Source organism: Lolium rigidum, chromosome 2, assembly GCF_022539505.1.
Source record: "Lolium rigidum isolate FL_2022 chromosome 2, APGP_CSIRO_Lrig_0.1, whole genome shotgun sequence".
NCBI classification, from domain to species: Eukaryota; Viridiplantae; Streptophyta; class Magnoliopsida; order Poales; family Poaceae; genus Lolium; species Lolium rigidum.
Window position 1 is genome coordinate 88,827,355 of NC_061509.1, and position 18,610 is coordinate 88,845,964.

General features: G+C 44.9%; 1 protein-coding gene across 1 annotated transcript; it reads right to left on the bottom strand.

Annotated features, from left to right (window-relative positions):
• Positions 1-679: 679 nt before the first annotated feature.
• Positions 680-1,446, bottom strand: LOC124689947. Its single transcript, XM_047223397.1, has 2 exons — positions 1,289-1,446; positions 680-1,195 (listed from the first exon to the last, which is right to left on the bottom strand). Exons 1-2 carry the CDS (start codon positions 1,424-1,426, stop codon positions 680-682), a joined length of 654 nt encoding a protein of 217 aa, XP_047079353.1. The 5' UTR covers positions 1,427-1,446.
• Positions 1,447-18,610: the final 17,164 nt, after the last annotated feature.

The window sequence follows — 18,610 nt, forward strand, 5'->3', positions numbered from 1 at the left end:
GAGCAGCATAACTTGCTCCAGGAGCAGCAGCAGCACTTGGTCCAGGAGCAGCAGCAGCACTTGGTCCAGGAGCAGCAGCAGCACTTGGTCCAGGAGCAGTACTTGGTCGAGGAGCAGCAGCTGCACTTGGATCATCTTCACCTCTATTGGGCTACAAGTTGCAAGTCATAGTTAGGAAAGCAAGTTCAAAAGTAAAAAAACAAATAACTAGCAGGTTGGGCTACAATTTACTAACCACATGTTTATTCTTTCTAACAAGTAGATCAGGCCTCAACGGCGTAGTGCAACTGGTGTACTTGTGTCCCCGCAATTTGCAGTTTGAGCAGGTTATTGTCCCCATCCTAGATGTATCTTTAGCTTTGGGCTTCTCAAACTTGCCCTTTCTTCTCTTCTCTGCCTTTCTCCCTCTAGTGATCTTGAAATCAGGAGGGACGATGTCCGGAGAGTCAGTCTTTGGCCAGTCATGCTGCCCAGGCACGGGGAAAATCATAGGCTTGAATGCTTCAATGTACATGGGTTTCATGAAGAATTTGCTCACATAGTCCTCTGGTTTTTGCTTGGCCTTGATTATAGCACTACAAGCATGATTACAAGGGAGCCCTGTGACATCCCATCTCCTGCATCCACATGTTCTAGCTGCCAAATCAACAAGCATGTATCCGATCACCTTTTCCATTAGTCACTTCCCACGGATCGGTCCCCGAAATTCTTGGTGTGCAAGGCACTGGAGTACTTCTTGGCTAGCTCTAGCTTGCTCCATGAAATGTGGTGTGATCACCCACCTAGCAGTTTGTCCACCAACCCTCTTCTCATGATTCCTAACCATTAACTTGTTCTTTATACCAATAAGCATTGTTCTTATCGGCTTCTTCCTAACATCCAAGATATATCTGTTAAACACCTCACTGAGGTTGTTAACAACTAGGTCAGTCTTGCAGTTGGTGTCGAATGCATGCCGTGCCCATGTGTGGGGTGGGATCTGACTCAGCCATTTCCAAGCCTCTTCACTCTCCACTTTTAAAGTCTCCATTGCAGCCTCAAACTGGTCCTTATGGTATGCATAGCTGGCTCTATCCATGCATTTCTTCAGATCTTCCCCCCTGAATCCAGCCGTTTGAAAGTTTGCGTAAATGTGTCTTAGACAATATCTTTGGTGAGCAGAAGGGAACACTTGGGTCACTGCTTTGAGAAGTCCCTGTCCATTTATATAACAATTTGCGGTTTCGAGTAACACTACCATGACATATGAGGTAAGACTAGCATATGAGGTAAGACAAATAGGACTAACCTTTTGCCTATCGGACATAATTGTGTAAGGACCAAATTCTCCTTGTTCTCCTCCCAAAGCATATTTCAGCTGAGTCAAAAACCAACACCAATTGGCTGTGTCCTCTTTTGGGACGACTGCGAAGGCAATAGGGAACATGTTGTTGTTTCCATCTCGGCCGGTTGCGGCCTAGTATTTGAGCACCAGTGCAGAGTTTGATGAAGCAACCATCCAAACCTGCAGTACAAACAATTATTCACATCCCTATGAAGAAATGCAGTAGTATAGGAAATTAGCAATACAACAACAACTGAAAAGAGCAAATGCAGTACCTATGAATGGCCTGCACCCTTTTAGGAATCCATCTTTGGTTCCATTTAAGCAGAAGAAAAGACCATGGAATGTTGGACCTGGATGGGGATTCTCCATAGAAGGTGGAGGGATAACTGTTTGCACAATCACCCGACTACCTGGATTTGTATCGATCACTCGCTTGTGCCCAATCTCTCGGTCCGAAGTATTGCTCTCGTGATCACCTAGGACAGCATCGAGCGCATGATTTTTAGCCCTGTATGCCATCATCTTCGGAACGTCGACACCATAGTGCAACTTTGCTTTATCAATCAATGTCCGAATGCTCGTATTAGGATCAGATCTGAACAAACTCTCATACCTTCTGGCAAGCCATTTTGCACTAACCCTTGAACTATCTGTTGTCGTCTCACATGTATGCTCAAGATTCATCTTCCTAATGACAAAGGTCTTCTCTCCTTTTATCTCTGATGCAGTAATATAGAAACGACATGCTGGCTTATTTATGCAATCAGCAATTACTCTAACATCAGAGTTTCGATGATAGGTGAAATTCCTACTTTGTGCTATATGCAAGTTGACCAATGCATCTCTGAACTGCTCCACATTGGTAAAACACATGTGCTCTGCTAGTTGCTCATGTGCTTGCAGCCTCCTCTCATCATACCATACCCTAGGTGGCCTCTTCTTTGCTCTACTCTTTCTTCCTTTAGGTAGAATCATCGACAATGGCTGAAACCCATCATCATCATCTTCAGGCAGAAAACCAGGGCATTTGTCCTCATCATCAGATGGTATGAAGTCTCGCACATGTTCGACGACAACACTTGAATGTGACCTTTCAGTGGGGCCTTTTCTCTTAACGGGTAGCTTCATTTTCTTCAACGGCACCTCGGTACATGGTTCAGCACCTGCTTCTTCTTCGATTACAAACAAATCTTCAATATCCGTATCACCTTGGCGAGTGTGACATTGGATCCTCTTTTTGCTTTCTCATCTCCTCCAATATCTCATCAGCTTCAGCCTTTTCCTTCATCCTGATTTCAACGGAATCAGCTAAGTCTCCCATGTCAAATGCTGCATCATGTGTGCCCACATCTGCATCCTCATCACTATCTGACAGCTCAACATCTGCATCTTCATCAACATCATAGAACTGAGGATGATTGTGTGAACCCTGCCCAACAGGATTATTACTACCAACTTGGCTATTAAACAATTGACCATCTTCATCCACGGCATACACAGGTGGCTCACTGAAATCCAACACAATTGGAGATGAATAAGTTACAATGCTAGAGCAATTATCCCCTGATGTGCTGCCTTGTTTGGTTTTTTTTAATTTCTTATCAACACCATGTAGTCCCCTCTTAGCAGTCAAGTTTAACACCTTTGTTGAATCAAAATGCAGTAGCAGCTCATATATTTTAGCATTGTTCTCAACCAATTCCATTTCACTTTGAATTCTACAAGTACATAGAATCCCCAAATCCATAGCCACGGGGCTCAAGCATTGAAACTAGTTTCATGTAAGTCGGGTCATCACGGCAAATTTGGTTCTCTACCATATCCTGACCATCCTCAAATTGTATCCTCACATCCCAAACTTCAGTGTCTAGGCTACAAAGCAAATAGAAATGTCCAAATGAGTAAAATTGGACCTAAGGGCTTGAGAGGAAGATACATAACGGCGGCTAGATGGAGTAGAGCAACTTACCCATCTCCTCCATCGGCGTGGCTGCTTGTCCCGGTCGAGTTCGTCGCGGCCGGGTCGTCCTCCCACATCTGGGCCAGGAAATGCTCCGACGAAACGTGCGCCGGCGGCCACAGGTCATCCAACCCGTCGTCATACACTCCGCCTTGTCCGCCAGCACCGCCGCCAGCAGCGCCACCACCGCCAGCAGCGCCGCCGCCGCCGCCATCGCCCTCCTCCATCTCCGACCGGTCGAAAAAGAAAAGGGGGAAATAACGGAGATGGAGCCGAATCGTGCCCCTAACGGACACGGATGGAGCCGAAGCGTGCCCTAACGGACGTTTGCTATGACATGTGGGACCGCCCGCTTAATTCTCGTTTAACTCCGCAATTGCTCAATCTGTTACGACCTGCCCCAGAAGTTGCACTTACTTGAAAAAATTACCAGAGTTGGTACCTACTCGCAACCGTTGCCCCAAAAGTGGTACCTATATGTAATTTACTCTTTGTGGAGAAGCTCGGGAAGCTGGTCCAGAGCAGTTTCTGCAACTACACTATGAAGTGGCTTCACGGTGGAGATAAGCCGAGCAGAAGCTAGAGAGTTCTTTTAAGCTTCAACGTTTTAGCACCTAGAAGCAGCGCTAGAAGCTTAAAAGAAGTCGTCCTTAATGTTGTATCCCACAAGCATGTAAAATCGTGACTTGAAATTCTTTGTATTGTGGGCTACACAAAAAAGATAAATCTGATAAAATTTGGGATTTGAAACATACTTCTACAGATCTACATTTTTGTTATTTTTTTACAGCTTAGAATACAAAGTATTTGGAATTGATATTTTACACGTTTGTGGGATAATTCATGAACTACATCCGAATATTTTTTTTAACTTTTTTTAAGACTCATAGATATGGTTTTGAAATTTTTGAACTAATCAGGAGCACTGGAGCTCGGGAGCACGAAATCTGCGTTCATTCATTCTTTGCTTGAATATGAGTCCAGCGTAAATCGTCACATGGAGACTGCTCCTAATTCAATGCATCATTAGTTTGCACTATAGTTGTACCAGTTTACATAGAGATGTACCTACTTTTGGGTATTCAATTCGAAGAGGATATTATCCGCCACATAGCTATAGCCTATAGGTACATACTCGTGAGTTTTACTAAACACGTGAAAGGAAATTGCACCATAGTTCAGAATTCTCTTCTAGGAACACAGAGTATAATCTAACTTTATACACAAGCACGTAACACACCACACCGCCACCCCACCCGCCCAAACACAGACACCGACCCACTTCTAGGTACTTGATATGTTTTGCCGGTCTATGGTTTGGACCTTAGCAGAGCATCCCCACTCGTTGGCGCTCCGTACGTCCAAATCCGGCGAAATTTTCGTCCGGATTGGAGGAAAATTTGGCATGGGAAGCGCCGAAGTTCCAGTTGTCCCCCCGGCAGGAAACCCCCAACCTCGACCATTTGACATATTTCAAACAAATTTGACATAAAATTTAACAAGTTCGGCGAGCAAGAGTCCGAAAATTGCTGAAACAAATTCGGCGATAATCAGTACAATGTTTAACAAGTGCTGAAACAAATGAAGCACACAATTACACAATTTTTGAAACAAATTATGGCAGACTAGTTGGCGTCGGCGTTGGCGTTGCCTCGGAGCGTCCATATGTGCTCCACCAGATCATCTTGTAGCTGCTGATGCATTGTAGAGTCTCGAATCTTCTGGCGCATAGCAATGAAGGCGACCCATGATGGAGGCACCTGGTGATTAGGCTGTGCAAGAGGACTCTCTCTCATATGGTGCAGCTTGCTCAGCCAGAGGAACCGGATGTTTTTTCTCATTTTCAATAATCATATTGTGTAAGCACACACAACAATTCATCACCTCCCACATCTGATCTTTGGACCAAGTCATAGCGGGGAACCGGATGATAGCAAATCTCTGCTGGAGGACACCAAATGCACGCTCGACGTCTTTTCGGCAAGCTTCTTGTTTCTTGACAAACTCGTAAAGTTTGGGGGTGCTAGGTTTCAAGATAGTCTTCACAAATGTTGCCCACTTTGGATAGATATCGTCTGCAAGGTAGTATCCTTTGTTGTAGTGCCGACCATTGATCACATAGTTCACCGGGGGAGCATGACCCTAAACAAGCTTGGAAAAGATCGGGGAGCAGTTTAGGACGTTGATGTCATTGTTGGATCCAGGCATACCAAAGAAAGACCAGAGATCATGGGTAGCCACTGCTTTAAGTATCACAGTGCAGCCGTTTTTGTGACCCTTGTACATTCCCTGCCACGCAAACGGACAGTTCTTCCATTTCCAATGCATGCAGTCAATGCTTCCAAGCATCCCTGGAAAACTCCTAGCTTCATTTGTTGCAAGGATCCTCTGAGTGTCTTCGACAGTGGGTGATCTCAAGTAAAAGTCCCCGAACACTGCTATGACGGCCCTGCAGAACCGGTAGAAACAATCAAGGGCGGTGGACTCCGCCATCCGAAGATAGTCATCTGCACCATCACCGGGAGCTCCATAAGCCACCATCCTAATAGCCACTGTGCACTTCTGCAGTGACGAAAATCCAACCAAGTCAGTGCAATCCGCTTTGCATCTGAAGTAGGGGTCAAAGTCTCGGATGGCATACACAATTTGCAGAACTTGCCTTCTGCTCATCCTGAAACGACGCCTGAAAACAGTCTCACCGTGCAATGGATTGTCGGCGAAGTAGTCGGCGTACAACATGCAGTAGCCCTCCATTCACTGTCTCGGCTTGCACTTCCGGCGACCTGGTGCCGACCCACCACGTCGACCGCCTGCCACCCTGGCGTACAGGCTTGATAAGCAACCGAGGATCAGCATGTGCTCCTCGTCTTGGGCAGCGGCTGCCATCTCTTCTCGCATAAGCTCGACGAACATCTGCTCCTCCTCTTCGTCCGAGTCCATGGCCGGTGAGGCAAATGGAAGAACACCTGACGGGCGTGGTCGAGGCAACCCGAGCCGCAAACGACGAGGAGTAGGCCGTCGTCGGAAAACAGGCCGGCGGAGGAGCAGCCAGATAGGCCGTCGTCGAAAGACGGCGGAATATAGGCAGGTGGAGGAGGAGGGGCGGCGGAATCTGGGCAACAAGCCGGCGGGGAGGTGACGGCGGCGAGAGAGATACGAGTGGTGGGGGAGATTTTGAGCGAGGTGGCAGTGGGGTTCGTGTGTCCAGTCGTCGACAGAGCGGGCCCTTCCCCGCTTTTCACTCGTCCGGACTCCCCGATAGATCCCCGGGGGACCGGGGTTGGCGTGGGCTCGCCGGATGGATGAAGGGCCAAATCCGGACGAAAACAAGAAACCGGGGGTGCGACTGGACCGAATTTCGCCATCCGGATGGAAAAAACGTCGCTCGGGGGCCTCGTCGGGGAGACGAGTGGGGATGCTCTTAAACATCCTCCTTCATAAACCTGGACGACATCATCATCTCCAGCAGTAGAGACTTTGACTTAGATGGTCAAGCAAGCAATTTATTTAATTTAATACTTGGCTACACCACGGTGGTGGCATGGTGATGTATGACTTTGGTGTCCTTTGGCACGACCGGTCTAGGTTTGGAACGCGCGAATATATGTTGATGCTTTTTATATAAACTTTGCCAAAGTTTAGAAAGTTTAACTTAGAACAAAAGTAATATGCACTAGATTTCCTATAGAGAGAGTATTTTGGTAAAAGAAATAAGACCTTAGCTTTCACAAGTCAAACAATATAAAAACAACCGTATAAATAAGTGCACAGAGGCAGGAATACCAACATCAATACCATAGGGTCATAGATTAACAAGAAGAAGCAATCAACTGACATAATTACCATGGATCCACGTAGGCCTAGAGGAACATACGTTTTTTTGGGTACATAAATTATTATCTACTCCCACCAGTAAACAATATTGCACCGTGCAGCTTCAGCCACCTCAAGGGTCACATTTCACGGCCCGTAAGTACGTGTTGTGAAACTATATAAGTATGAACATGATAAACACTTCACTGGGTAAGAGCATAGCCGCGTCTCCCAAAGATATTTGAGGCGCGTCGGACAAATTTTCGTTCCCAGCCACGCGGCCCAAAGCCTTCTTCCGTCCGGCACGGTCCAATACGATGTCCGACGGCTCGAGTCCGTCCCCAGTCCACATGGGACGTTCCGGGCACACCGGACACAACGAAAAGCAAGGCGGGGAGTGACGAGTCCGACGCGTTAGCGACACATTCAAGTTTAACCTAACCATCGACTACCTCGCGACCGGAAGTTATTGGCACGCAGCGACGGTGCAGTTTCCGCATAGGCGCAACAAAGCGTCTCGTCGCGCCTAGCTCTCCGTGCCAGTGAGCGCCACCGCTCCCCCGCCTCCCTCCACCCTATAAAAAGGGGCGCTCTCGCATCGTCCCTCGCACACAAATCCTAGCGCCTATCTCCCCAACCCTAGCCACCACCATCTCAAGAGTCGACGCCATGGCTGGTAGAGGCAGAGGCCGAGGTCGCGGCCGTGCTAGAGCACCCAGAGCTGCATGGTCACCGTTGTCTGCTACGTCGACGTCTTCATCGTCGTATCTGCAGGAAGAGCACAAAGTGTTGTTCGAGTTCGTCGTCGTCCTCAATGGCGACCTACTCGGCATCCAGAGGCTGCCGAACAATTTCGCCGAGTTCGTCGCCGGCAACGAGCCGATTGTGCTGCATCTGCGGGACGCTGGCTGCGACTACTGCCGGTGGCCGGTGGACGTTCTCTTCGACGGGAGCGGTAAGATGTACCTTCACACCGGCTGGGAGAAGTTCGCGCGCTACCATGACCTCCAAGCCGGTTGCGTGCTCACATTCTCCTACCTAGGCAACGCAGATATGAGTGTGAATGTGTTCGATGACACGTCCTGCCGCCGGCACTACCACGGCAACGACGAAGATCGGGACGATTGAACACACCGAGTGTTCTTTCTTCGCAGTGAAAATGGTAACGGAGGATTCTGGATATTCTTCCTCGAAAGGATCAACAGGGCTATCATTAGCAGCTAGATTTTCCAGTTTGGGTGACTGATAGTGCCTGAGAGTGTTCTTTCTTGGCATCGAACATACGAAATCTGCGATGCCAACACTAGTTAGGTTTCCTCATTTTGCAATGTTTTAACTATGTATTAGTTTGTGGAAACCATGTTCCAAACTATGTCTTAGTTTGTGTAAAACCATGTTCCCAATTATGTATTAGATTTTGGAATGTTCCTCCTCTCTATTGAAATGAAAAAGCAAAAAAGAAAAATGTTAAAATAAGTTTGAGGGCGGCGTTTGGGGGGACACGGCTGGGGAGCGACGTCCCCAAACGCGGCACGAAGAAAACACGACTCCTAAACGCTCTATCCGACGATGTTTGGAAGACGTTTTGAGAGACGCGGTTGAAGATGTTCTAACAATCCGTAAAAGAAGCACCCATCCTTTTACTATGAACCAATATCTTTGCATCCTAGTCATGCCGTGACAATACGTACGTGGATACACTTTTTTATGGGTCAATAATGGAGTTGCTGGGTCTCTGCTGACCTACCTGTTTTGCAATTGGTTTGTCAAGTTGACATGGCTGCCGTCGCCAATGGGAACTCAACCCATTCCCAGTGACACGTCTAAAGATGGGGATTTGTCATTCGTTTTGGGTATAAAGCATTTGTTTTGTCCAAACGATCAGGAAAGCATATGTAAGACCAGTTATTGTAAGTCCCACTTGGAGCACATAAATGGACCGAGGAGAATTTTGCTTATCATCATCGGTAGCAAACAAGAAAAAGTCCGAGATGCCGACTGGTAGATGGGTACGATGTATAGACCCCACCTCGTGAGGGAACCTGATAGACCAAAATTCCCAATCTTTTTTACAATTGTATCCCCCTGTGTTTAGTAGTTGTCAAAAATATATCCATACAACGTGATTGCTAAAGATACCATTTTTTTTTGTTCTTAGCTAAAGATACCATATGTCTGGTCAGATTTTTGCCAGGATACTTTTGACACTTGCGTTCAAAGCAGGGTTTTTTGACAATTGCGATTTACAGACGGGTATAAATGTAAAATAGTTCAAATTCCACACCTAGTTTCTTAGATTATGTTGTTGGGAATCAGCAGCCGACACGAAACGAAACAAATCGACCTCTTCTGTCTCATGCGGAGAACCGCAACGTTATCCGCCTTCTCACTTTTTCAGCGCCTGTCTTACATCTCAAGCATAGCGAGTTGCTTACTTTTCAAGGAGAAGACCAAGCAGATGGAGAGCATTGCCACCACTCCATGTTGCAGTTTTGTTTTTCTGGGGGAAAGAGACAGCCCCATCGTATGTATCTACTACGGAGAATGATATGGATAGGGCAGACAGTAGAGGAGACACTATATATTTGGAGGACCAACGGCAACGGGCCTACTCTTCGACGCTGTTCGATGAAAGAACGACGACCTAGATCGTCTCTTGGGGGAAGCACCTACTATAGGTAGAAAATTTCTACACAAGTCTGATACCCGGGCAGTAACAATCTGCATAAACTGAATGACAGACTAGCTAACATGATGGATTAGAGCATCTCTAGCTGCGTCCACATAGCCCACTAAAGGCTATTAGGACGTGCCCAGTTGTCAATAGGCTCATTCAACTTTGTACGATATCTCCAAAATTTGAATGGAATTAGTTGTTTGCCGTTTAAATTTATGTTCCAAATTTTTCCCGAAAAATAAATCCGATTGGGGTGCCGCTGGGATGCTCTTAGCATCAGTTCAACTACTAAGACTATTTTTTATCACGCCTCCTACGTATTCTTGCCGAAGCATGACGTCTCCACTCTCTACCTAGGGTCTATCACCTTTGCGAGAACACTTGGTGCATGCTTGCTCGCTAGCTTACTGTTTACCCATCTTCATGGATAATACTCTTTCATGTTACTCGGCTTCATTGTCGAAAAAAATGGCACTTGGCTTCCTAGAAAGCTGCAGATCAGAACGAGAAACAGATGCGCGCGTTTATGCTCGCTGTCGATTGTACGCACACTTGTACACAAGAGGTTTTTTTTTTTCGAAATGGGGAGTTTAACCCCGGCTTCTGCATCATGATGATGCACACGGCCTTTTATTAAAACCACATAAGTATAAAGTCTTACACCTCACAAAACTCAAACATCGTCAATAGTTGATACAAAAATCAACCAGCGGAAGAAAAGGAGCATCGTAAAACTACACATCATTGTAGCCTACTAGTATGACGCCAACCAGACTGACACAAGATATCCTGAGCGACCATCAGGAGCCGTGTGCATCCAGAAACCATGGCATCCCGTACTCCCTCCAGTGAAAGGAGAGCCCAAAGCTGAACCCAGTGAGCCATCATGTGAATAACCTGCAAATAATGAAAAGATTGTTTTTTGTTAAAGATAATATGGTTTCTTGCCCTCCAAATAGACCAACATAAAGTAGAAACCCCAATACGGATGAAAGCTTTGGATTGTCTATCTACTCCATTTAACCAATTTCCAAACATATTTGTAATATTGGTTGGAGGCGGAAGGTCGAAAGTGAAATTAACCGTACGCCATAGCAATTTAGCTAAAGGACAAGCAATGAATAGATGCTCAGCAGTTTCCTGTGCACCACAAAAAACACACTTCATACACCCATTCCAATTCCGCTTAGCTAAATTGTCTTTAGTTAACAAAACTTTATTACTAAGGAACCACATAAAAATCCGAATTTTCAAAGGAACTTTAACCTTCCACAAGTATTTTCTCAAGTAAGGGGTATGATCGCTCATAAGATCTTCATACATAGATTTTACCGTAAAATTACCATTGGATGTCAATCCCCAAACAAAATGATCCTTCTCATCATTTAAACTTACCGTCATTAGGATTTGGCATAACTACAACCATAAATTCCATCTGTTCCCCAGTAATGCCCGCCTGAAACTAATATTCAGTGTTATTTGGGCTAACACATGAGCTACCGTTACATTTTTGTGACACACAATATTATATAAAGACGGATATTGATTTGCCAAAGTGGTTTTCCCTAACCACACGTCTTCCTAGGAACGAGCACTCCTTCCATTACCAATTTAAAAAAAAACCTCTATTAAAAAACTCATCCTTTACTCGCATTAAACCCTTCCAAAATGAAGAATCTGTGGGCTTTGATTGTACTACCGATAAAGTCTTATTCTTTAAGTACTTATTACTTAATAATTCCTGCCACACCCCTTCCTCATTGAGTAATTTAAACAACCATTTACTCAATAAGCACTTATTTTTTAGTTCAAGTACCTCAATACCTAAACCACCTTGATCTTTAGGCCGACAAAAAATATTCCATTTTGTAAGCCTATACTTTTTCTTATTTTCATCAGATTGCCAGAAAAACCTAGATCTATAGAAATCCAATCTTTTCCTTACCCCAACAGGTACCTCTAGAAAGGATAACATGAACATAGGTAAACTGGTTAAACCTGAGTTAATAAGCACCAATCTATCCCCATAAGATAAAAGCTTTCCTTTACAGCATCCTAGTTTGCACTCAAACCGTGATTCAACTGGATACCAATTAGAGTTTCTCAGTTTTCTGTAATGGATTGGGATACCTAAATATCGAAAGGGAAGAGATCCAACTTCACACCCAAAGATCCTTTTATATTCGTCCTCCTCATCCTTTGCCTTTCCAAAACAGAACAACTCACTTTTATGAAAATTGATTTTAAGTCCTGATAATTCTTCAAAAATACAGAGAATTAGCTTCATGTTCACAGCTTTAAGTAAGTCATGTTCCAAAAAAAGGATTGTATCGTCGGCATATTGTAGTATAGAGATACCCCACTCAACAAGATGAGGAATGAGTCCTCCGATTTGACCATCATTTTTTGCACGTTCAATCAAGATGGCAAGCATATCTACAACAATGTTAAATAACATTGGGGACAAAGGGTCCCCTTGCCGCAAACCTTTTTTTGTTTGAAAATAATGACCAATGTCATCATTTACTTTAACTCCCACACTCCCACCTTGAACGAACTTCTGTATTAAGCTACACCATTCCGTAGCAAAACCTTTCATTCTCAAGGTTTGTTGTAGGAAAGACCACTTAACTTTATCGTATGCTTTCTCAAAATCAATCTTAAATAATACCCCATCCAATTTCTTATTATGAATTTCATGGATTGTCTCATGCAGAATGACAACTCCTTCCAAAATATTCCTCCCCGGCATGAACGCAGTTTGTGTGGGTTTAATAACCTTTGGGGCAATCCCCGTTATTCTATTTGTCCCAACTTTAGTAAAAAATTTGAAACACACATTCAGTAAGCAAATAGGCCTATATTGTTGGATCTGAACCGCGTCCTCTTTCTTGGGTAATAATGTAATGACCCCAAAATTAAGTTTGAAAAGAGACAACTCTCCTGTACTTAATTCATTAAAGAGTGCCATCAAATCCAACTTTATAACGTTCCAAATTTTTTGGTAAAACTCCGCCGGGAAACCATCAGGGCCTGGAGCTTTATTATGCTCCACTTGTGATATCGCCTCAAACACCTCCTCTTCAGTAAAAGGATTTGTTAGGATTTCATTTTCATTAACTGAAATCTGTGGAATGTCATGCACCATTCCTTCAGTTAACGAAATATGAGTTGGTTCTGGTGGCCCAAATAATTTTTTATAAAATTCCGTGATATAAACCTTTAGATTGTCTTCTCCAACAATTGTCCCTTCTTGTTGATCTAATTGGAATATTTTCTTTTTCCGGTGTTTACCATTTGCAATCAAATGAAAATACCTTGTATTATTCCCCCCTTCCTGGATATGTTTAACTTTTGCTCGTTGAGCCCACTTAGATTCTTCCTCCCTTCTTAACTTACGCAAACCTTCATTGGCTTTTTGAAGCTCCTCTCTCTCATGCGGCTGTAGAGGATTAATTTCGCTTTGATATCTAAATGATCTATAATTTGTATTAATCTCTCTTTCTCTTTTTTGTATTTTCCACTTTGATTTTTTGCCCAGCCTTTGAGGAATTTTCTAATATGTCTTAATTTATTTAACCAAACGTCAATAGAATTAAGACCATTAGTCACCGAATTCCACTCCTTTTGTATCATCTCAAAAAAAAACCCTCCTGTTTCAACCAATGTAGCTCAAAAGAGAATTTTGAGATATTACCCAGATGAGCTTTGACCCCTGAGTCAATGAGAATCGGTGTGTGATCAGACTCTGCCCTGGTTAATGCACGAACAATCACTAAAGGAAATTTCTGTTCCCAAGAAATGGATGCGAGAACTCTATCTAGTTTCTCATATGTAGGTTCGCTTCTACGACTCGCCCACGTATATTGTCTTCCTGGGAGCGCAATTTCTCTTAAGTTTAAATGTTCAATAATTGCATTAAACACAAAGGGCCATCTAGCATTAAAATTGTCATTATTCTTTTCTTCCCTTTTCCGAATAATATTGAAATCACCACCTACCAACATAGGTAATGTTTCGGATTCACATATACGCACTAATTCTGCTAAAAATTCCCCCTTGTGCAAATCTTGGGCAGCCCCATAAACTGGCACAAAAATCCATTCAAAACCATCTCTTTTGCATTTGAGATGAAGTTTGACACAAAAATCCCCAGTAGTTACCTTTATCACTTGTAGGCTGTCCGAATTTATTCCCACTAGAATACCCCCAGACCTACCATGAGGGGGTAAACAAAACCACGAAAAATTGTATCCCGATGCAAGCTGATTTAGAAAAGGTATAGAGAAGTTTGATCTCCCAGTCTCCAAAAAGGCTAAGAAATCTAACTTATGTTCTCTAATAGCCTCTTTAACAAACAAATGCTTTGCAGTATCTCCAAAACCCCCTGGATTCCAATTCATGCCTTTTAGATTCTGCATTATGATAATTGTTTTTTAAATCTTTTCCTAGTACTCTTACGGATATTGTTTGTGTCATAAACTTTCCGTTGTCTAGTTTTTTTCACCTTGATAACCGGCTTGAAGTGTTCCAACTGATCATCAAAATCAATTGGAACACTCTCATCCTCAATTAAGTCCTCACAAAGAGTAGATACTTTTGACATAACAAGAGTCGATGGCCCCTCATCCTTATACAAATTGTCATCTACACTTTTTTGCAACATAGTTAAAATATGTTTTTCCTCTAGATTTTTAATCCCTTTAATAGATCTTAACACCTCCATATCATTGGTCCCCAAGGACACACCTAAAGACTCCGCTCTATGTATAAGATCCTCATCAGGAATATTAATAATGGAAAACTTCGGAATTGATAAATTACCTGTACTGGGAAGAACATCTCGCATTTGTGCCCTCTTCATAGCTCTGTCTAACTGAGACATATCCCCATCCTTCTGATGTCCCAACCTGGAGCTTGATCTCACACCGGGTGAGGGTTTTGGAATACCCCCAAAAGCGATAACCTCCTCAACAGAAGGATTAGCTGGTACATTGTCAGGGACACAATCAATGAGATTAAGAATACAAGAAGAATTTAAGTCAGTTGAGATTGTAGTATCTAAATTACCAATGGCCTCCATAGACGTGGCAATCCCCATCTTATTCGGCTTCTTGCTATTTAGTTTCCCATCTCCTCCATGTAACTTAAAATCTTCTCCATTGAGCTCTTGAGCCATTCCCATTGAACTTGTATCTCCAACAAAACCTGAATCAAATAAGTTTTCACCGGCCATCATAAACTCATTTCCGCAATTCTTTAAATTATGACACAAAGAAAGATGAGAACCATGGTCCATACCAGAAGCTACAGGCGCACAATGCACAGAAAATCCACTCTCTGCAGAGGACAAATTCTGCAATGATTGGCCATCCACCTTGCAATGATTGATGCAGTTTGTCTGGTCCCGCTCAGGGCTGACCATCAGGATTGTCTGTGCCATCGAGCTCGAATTTGTACTTAATTTTTTCTGCACCGGCGTAGAAGATCCACCTCTCTTTTTCTGTTCCTATGTATCCTGCCGCAGTGTCAGCACACTCACCGGCCCGTGTGGCATGCGGATCTTCTGCATCGTCGGCGAACCATCCGCATTGCCCAACGGCAGCACCCTGGCCACACCGGATCCGCCCTCTATCCCAGTGAGAGCAGCACGCCCGCACGTGTCCATCTCTGGTTCGCCCGCATGCCCACCAGCTGCTGACGACGTCTGCTTCGAGGCGGACAGCTGCTGCACCTCAGCACTGTCACTCCTTCTGCCATACGCATGTGCCGATCCCGAGAAAGCATGGGGCAATCCCCAAGCCGACCTCCCTGCCACAGAATAAACATTGGGATCAGCGACAAGGTTGTCATTTAGCCGAAAATGGACATTTGCAATAGAATTATGAGAAAACTTATTTGGACTCAAAAATTTTGCAGATAAAAAATCACCTGATGGGCTAAGGGGCACCTTGATAGCCCCAAAACTAATTTCTGTTTGAGCCAATTGCATCCCTTGGAGTCCATTATTCATGGAAGCCCCAACTTGTCCACCATTGTTTGAATTAATAGCCTCATCTTTTCCTTTTGGGTCCATATCCATTGAATTCTCCCCTTCTTTGTTGTTCTCACCATTTGACGCATCATCATTTCCATCCCCACCATTATTATCCTCAAGCATATCTACCTCTTGATTCCCATTACCATCCTCAACTTCAAAGAAAAGTTTGAAAAAACCCCTTCTAATAAACATGTCACTATCTTTAGAATAAGACGCATGTCCAAGCAACCAATTTTGATCCTAAGCACCTTATGTTTTCTAGTGAAAGCCATATCCACATCCAGCGTCTTACCAAAAAGAGTGCCCACACCCCATAGGGACAAATAATCGGATATAATGTCACTAGGCACGCCAGTCACACGAACCCAAACCTCTGGTAACATATACATTGGCTCCTCCAAAGAAGACCAAATGTCAAAAACTAGGTGTGACTCCCTATCATTGCAAATATACGTACCAAGATTTTTAAGACGCTGAACTTCCAACTTACTTGGATGTTTGACCCTATAGATATTCTCCTTCAGGTGAAAAACTTCCCAATTGAACTTTTCAGAAGGAACTATCTTCTTAAGTTGATCAATGAGCTCGGGAATCGTCATAGCATCTCCCTCCACAGTGATCTTAGCAAGTCTTGGGTTCTCCACCTTAGCCTTGAAAGCACCACATGCAAGCTCAAAGAACATTAATGCCTCATTTGCATAGCCATGGAGAATGGCTGTTGGTTTGGGGGCTTGATGTAAGTGACAAGCATGAGTAGCATGATGAACAGACTCACATAAATCACAAAAAGGAGTAGGACAATTGTCAAGGTGGTGTTCAGGTTGCTTACACCTAAAACATCCCGACTTCTCCTCCTTCTTCTTCTTATTAGGACCTTGCCCTTCACTATCTTTTGCTTTAGCTACATTCCCCTGGTTGTCCAGTACCTCCTGTGCCATTTGAGGAGCAGCCTCTGGTATCACAACAGATGGCTCCGCAGACTGCCCATCTCCTCCAGGTACTGAAATCGCCGAAGGAACACCCGGAGCTGGCTCTGAGATCTTTGTTGCTGCCGTGACCGCGGCGACAACTGCTTGCACTGTCTGCTGAAGTAGATCAGGGTCAATACCCGACCGAGATTGCATGCTAGCATTATTTTCCCGAGGACGGTATTGGTGTGCACGATCACCCTGCCAACGCTGCTGATGTGCACCATAACCTCCATTGTTACCAGAGCCATATCCATTGTTCCGCTGATTGTTTTGCGCCCAAGGCTGGCGCTGATTTTCGTTGTTTGAGGCCCCCATGTTGCTACTCTCACCTTGCACGAAATTGGAGCCTCCCCAACCGGTTCCCTGCCTTCCGCGCGGCGCCGCGTTGCCGCGACCTTGGAAGCCATGGCGCCCCTGGAACCCTCCTCTTCCCTGATATCCACGTCCTTGGTAACCAGTGCGGCCCTGGAAACCACCACGTCCAGCGTTAAAGGTGCCACGCCCAAGATTAAAGCCTCCACGGCCACCATCTCCACTCATCTTCGGCGAAGAATCGAGCCGCCGCCACACAGGTTCACCGGGCGATTTTTTCCGCCAGACAAACCCTAACAGCTTCCTGAAGGCATGACCTGCGTGAACCCCGCCGACCCTTGCTTGACGTGGCCCAGGATCCACAATCCGCCTAACCCTCTGCGAGGACAGATTCGTCTCCACATCCGGATTTGGACGGGTAGGATATCTCGATGGGCTAGCCCGCAATCGAGCCAGGCCCAAACCAGGATTATCCAGTGAAAATTTACCATTAACTTTATTTGAATCAGGGACGTTTTCAGGGATCACCGGCGGCCGATGCCTCCGGCGAACCACCGTCCAATCGCCTTCGTTGTCATCGTTGAAAAATGAGGGTTCCAGAACCGGCCGAGCCAAGATTTTGCTTTTGACAGAACGACTGCCCAACGGCACCGGAGAAGAGAGAGTCGTACCTTCCATGGACGCAAACAACAGAGAAATCTTGGTAGCCTGCCATTGTGCATCCCGCTTCCTGGTCCGCTTGATAGTCCGGCGTGCCAGATCTTGCGACTCATCGACGATATCTATGCCGCTCGCCGGCGATGGCGTACGACACAGATACCTGAACGAGCCGTCAGAAATCGCGCCTCCGGACACAGCCTCCTCGTCGCCGTCTTCCTCTTCGTCTTCGGACTCTTGGAGTAGCCAGAAACGACTTCCCCCGAGCCATCCCTACTTGTACACAAGAGGTACAGTTCATTCATTAATCGATGGATTGGTGCGTCGTGACAGCGATCCAGGTTTAAATGACTCCTAGCTACATATGTTTTTCGATAAAGGGAATATATTAATATCAGAAGATACCAATTACGCCCAGCCTCTGCAACAACGCAACGTTCTAATAACATTACGGATGCACACATCCAAAAAAGAGAAAAAGAAAACTAAGAAATAAAAGTCCCGCTACAGTACCCCAGCCCTAGCAACAGTAATACATCCACCACCGAGACAACACCTGAAATTCAGACTCTTCAAAAGCAACGCCTCCAAGAAGGGAACAATGCACTAGCTACATATGTATCTCCACCAGTTTCACCATGGAGAAAACCGAACTGGAAGAACAACTTGACCCTATCCTGCTCGGCCTATCGGGAATGAGCATGCAAGAGCGCTTCCAAACAGCGAGATTTGGTGTGTACATGCGGCTCTTCGGAGGAATCTCCATGGCTGGTAATGCATGAGAAATAACATAGCACTTGCCTTACCCTCGCATCTGCAAGATCACAGCTTCCCTTCCGCAAAGTCAAGGGGC

Excerpts from the sequence above, each read along its gene's own strand:
- LOC124689947 (XM_047223397.1), bottom strand. The coding sequence starts at position 1,426 with ATGTTCCCTATTGCCTTCGCAGTCGTCCCAAAAGAGGACACAGCCAAT. Across the intron at positions 1,196-1,288 it reads TTATGTCCGATAGGCAAAAG|GGACTTCTCAAAGCAGTGAC; the intron begins GTTAGTCCTATT and ends ATAAATGGACAG.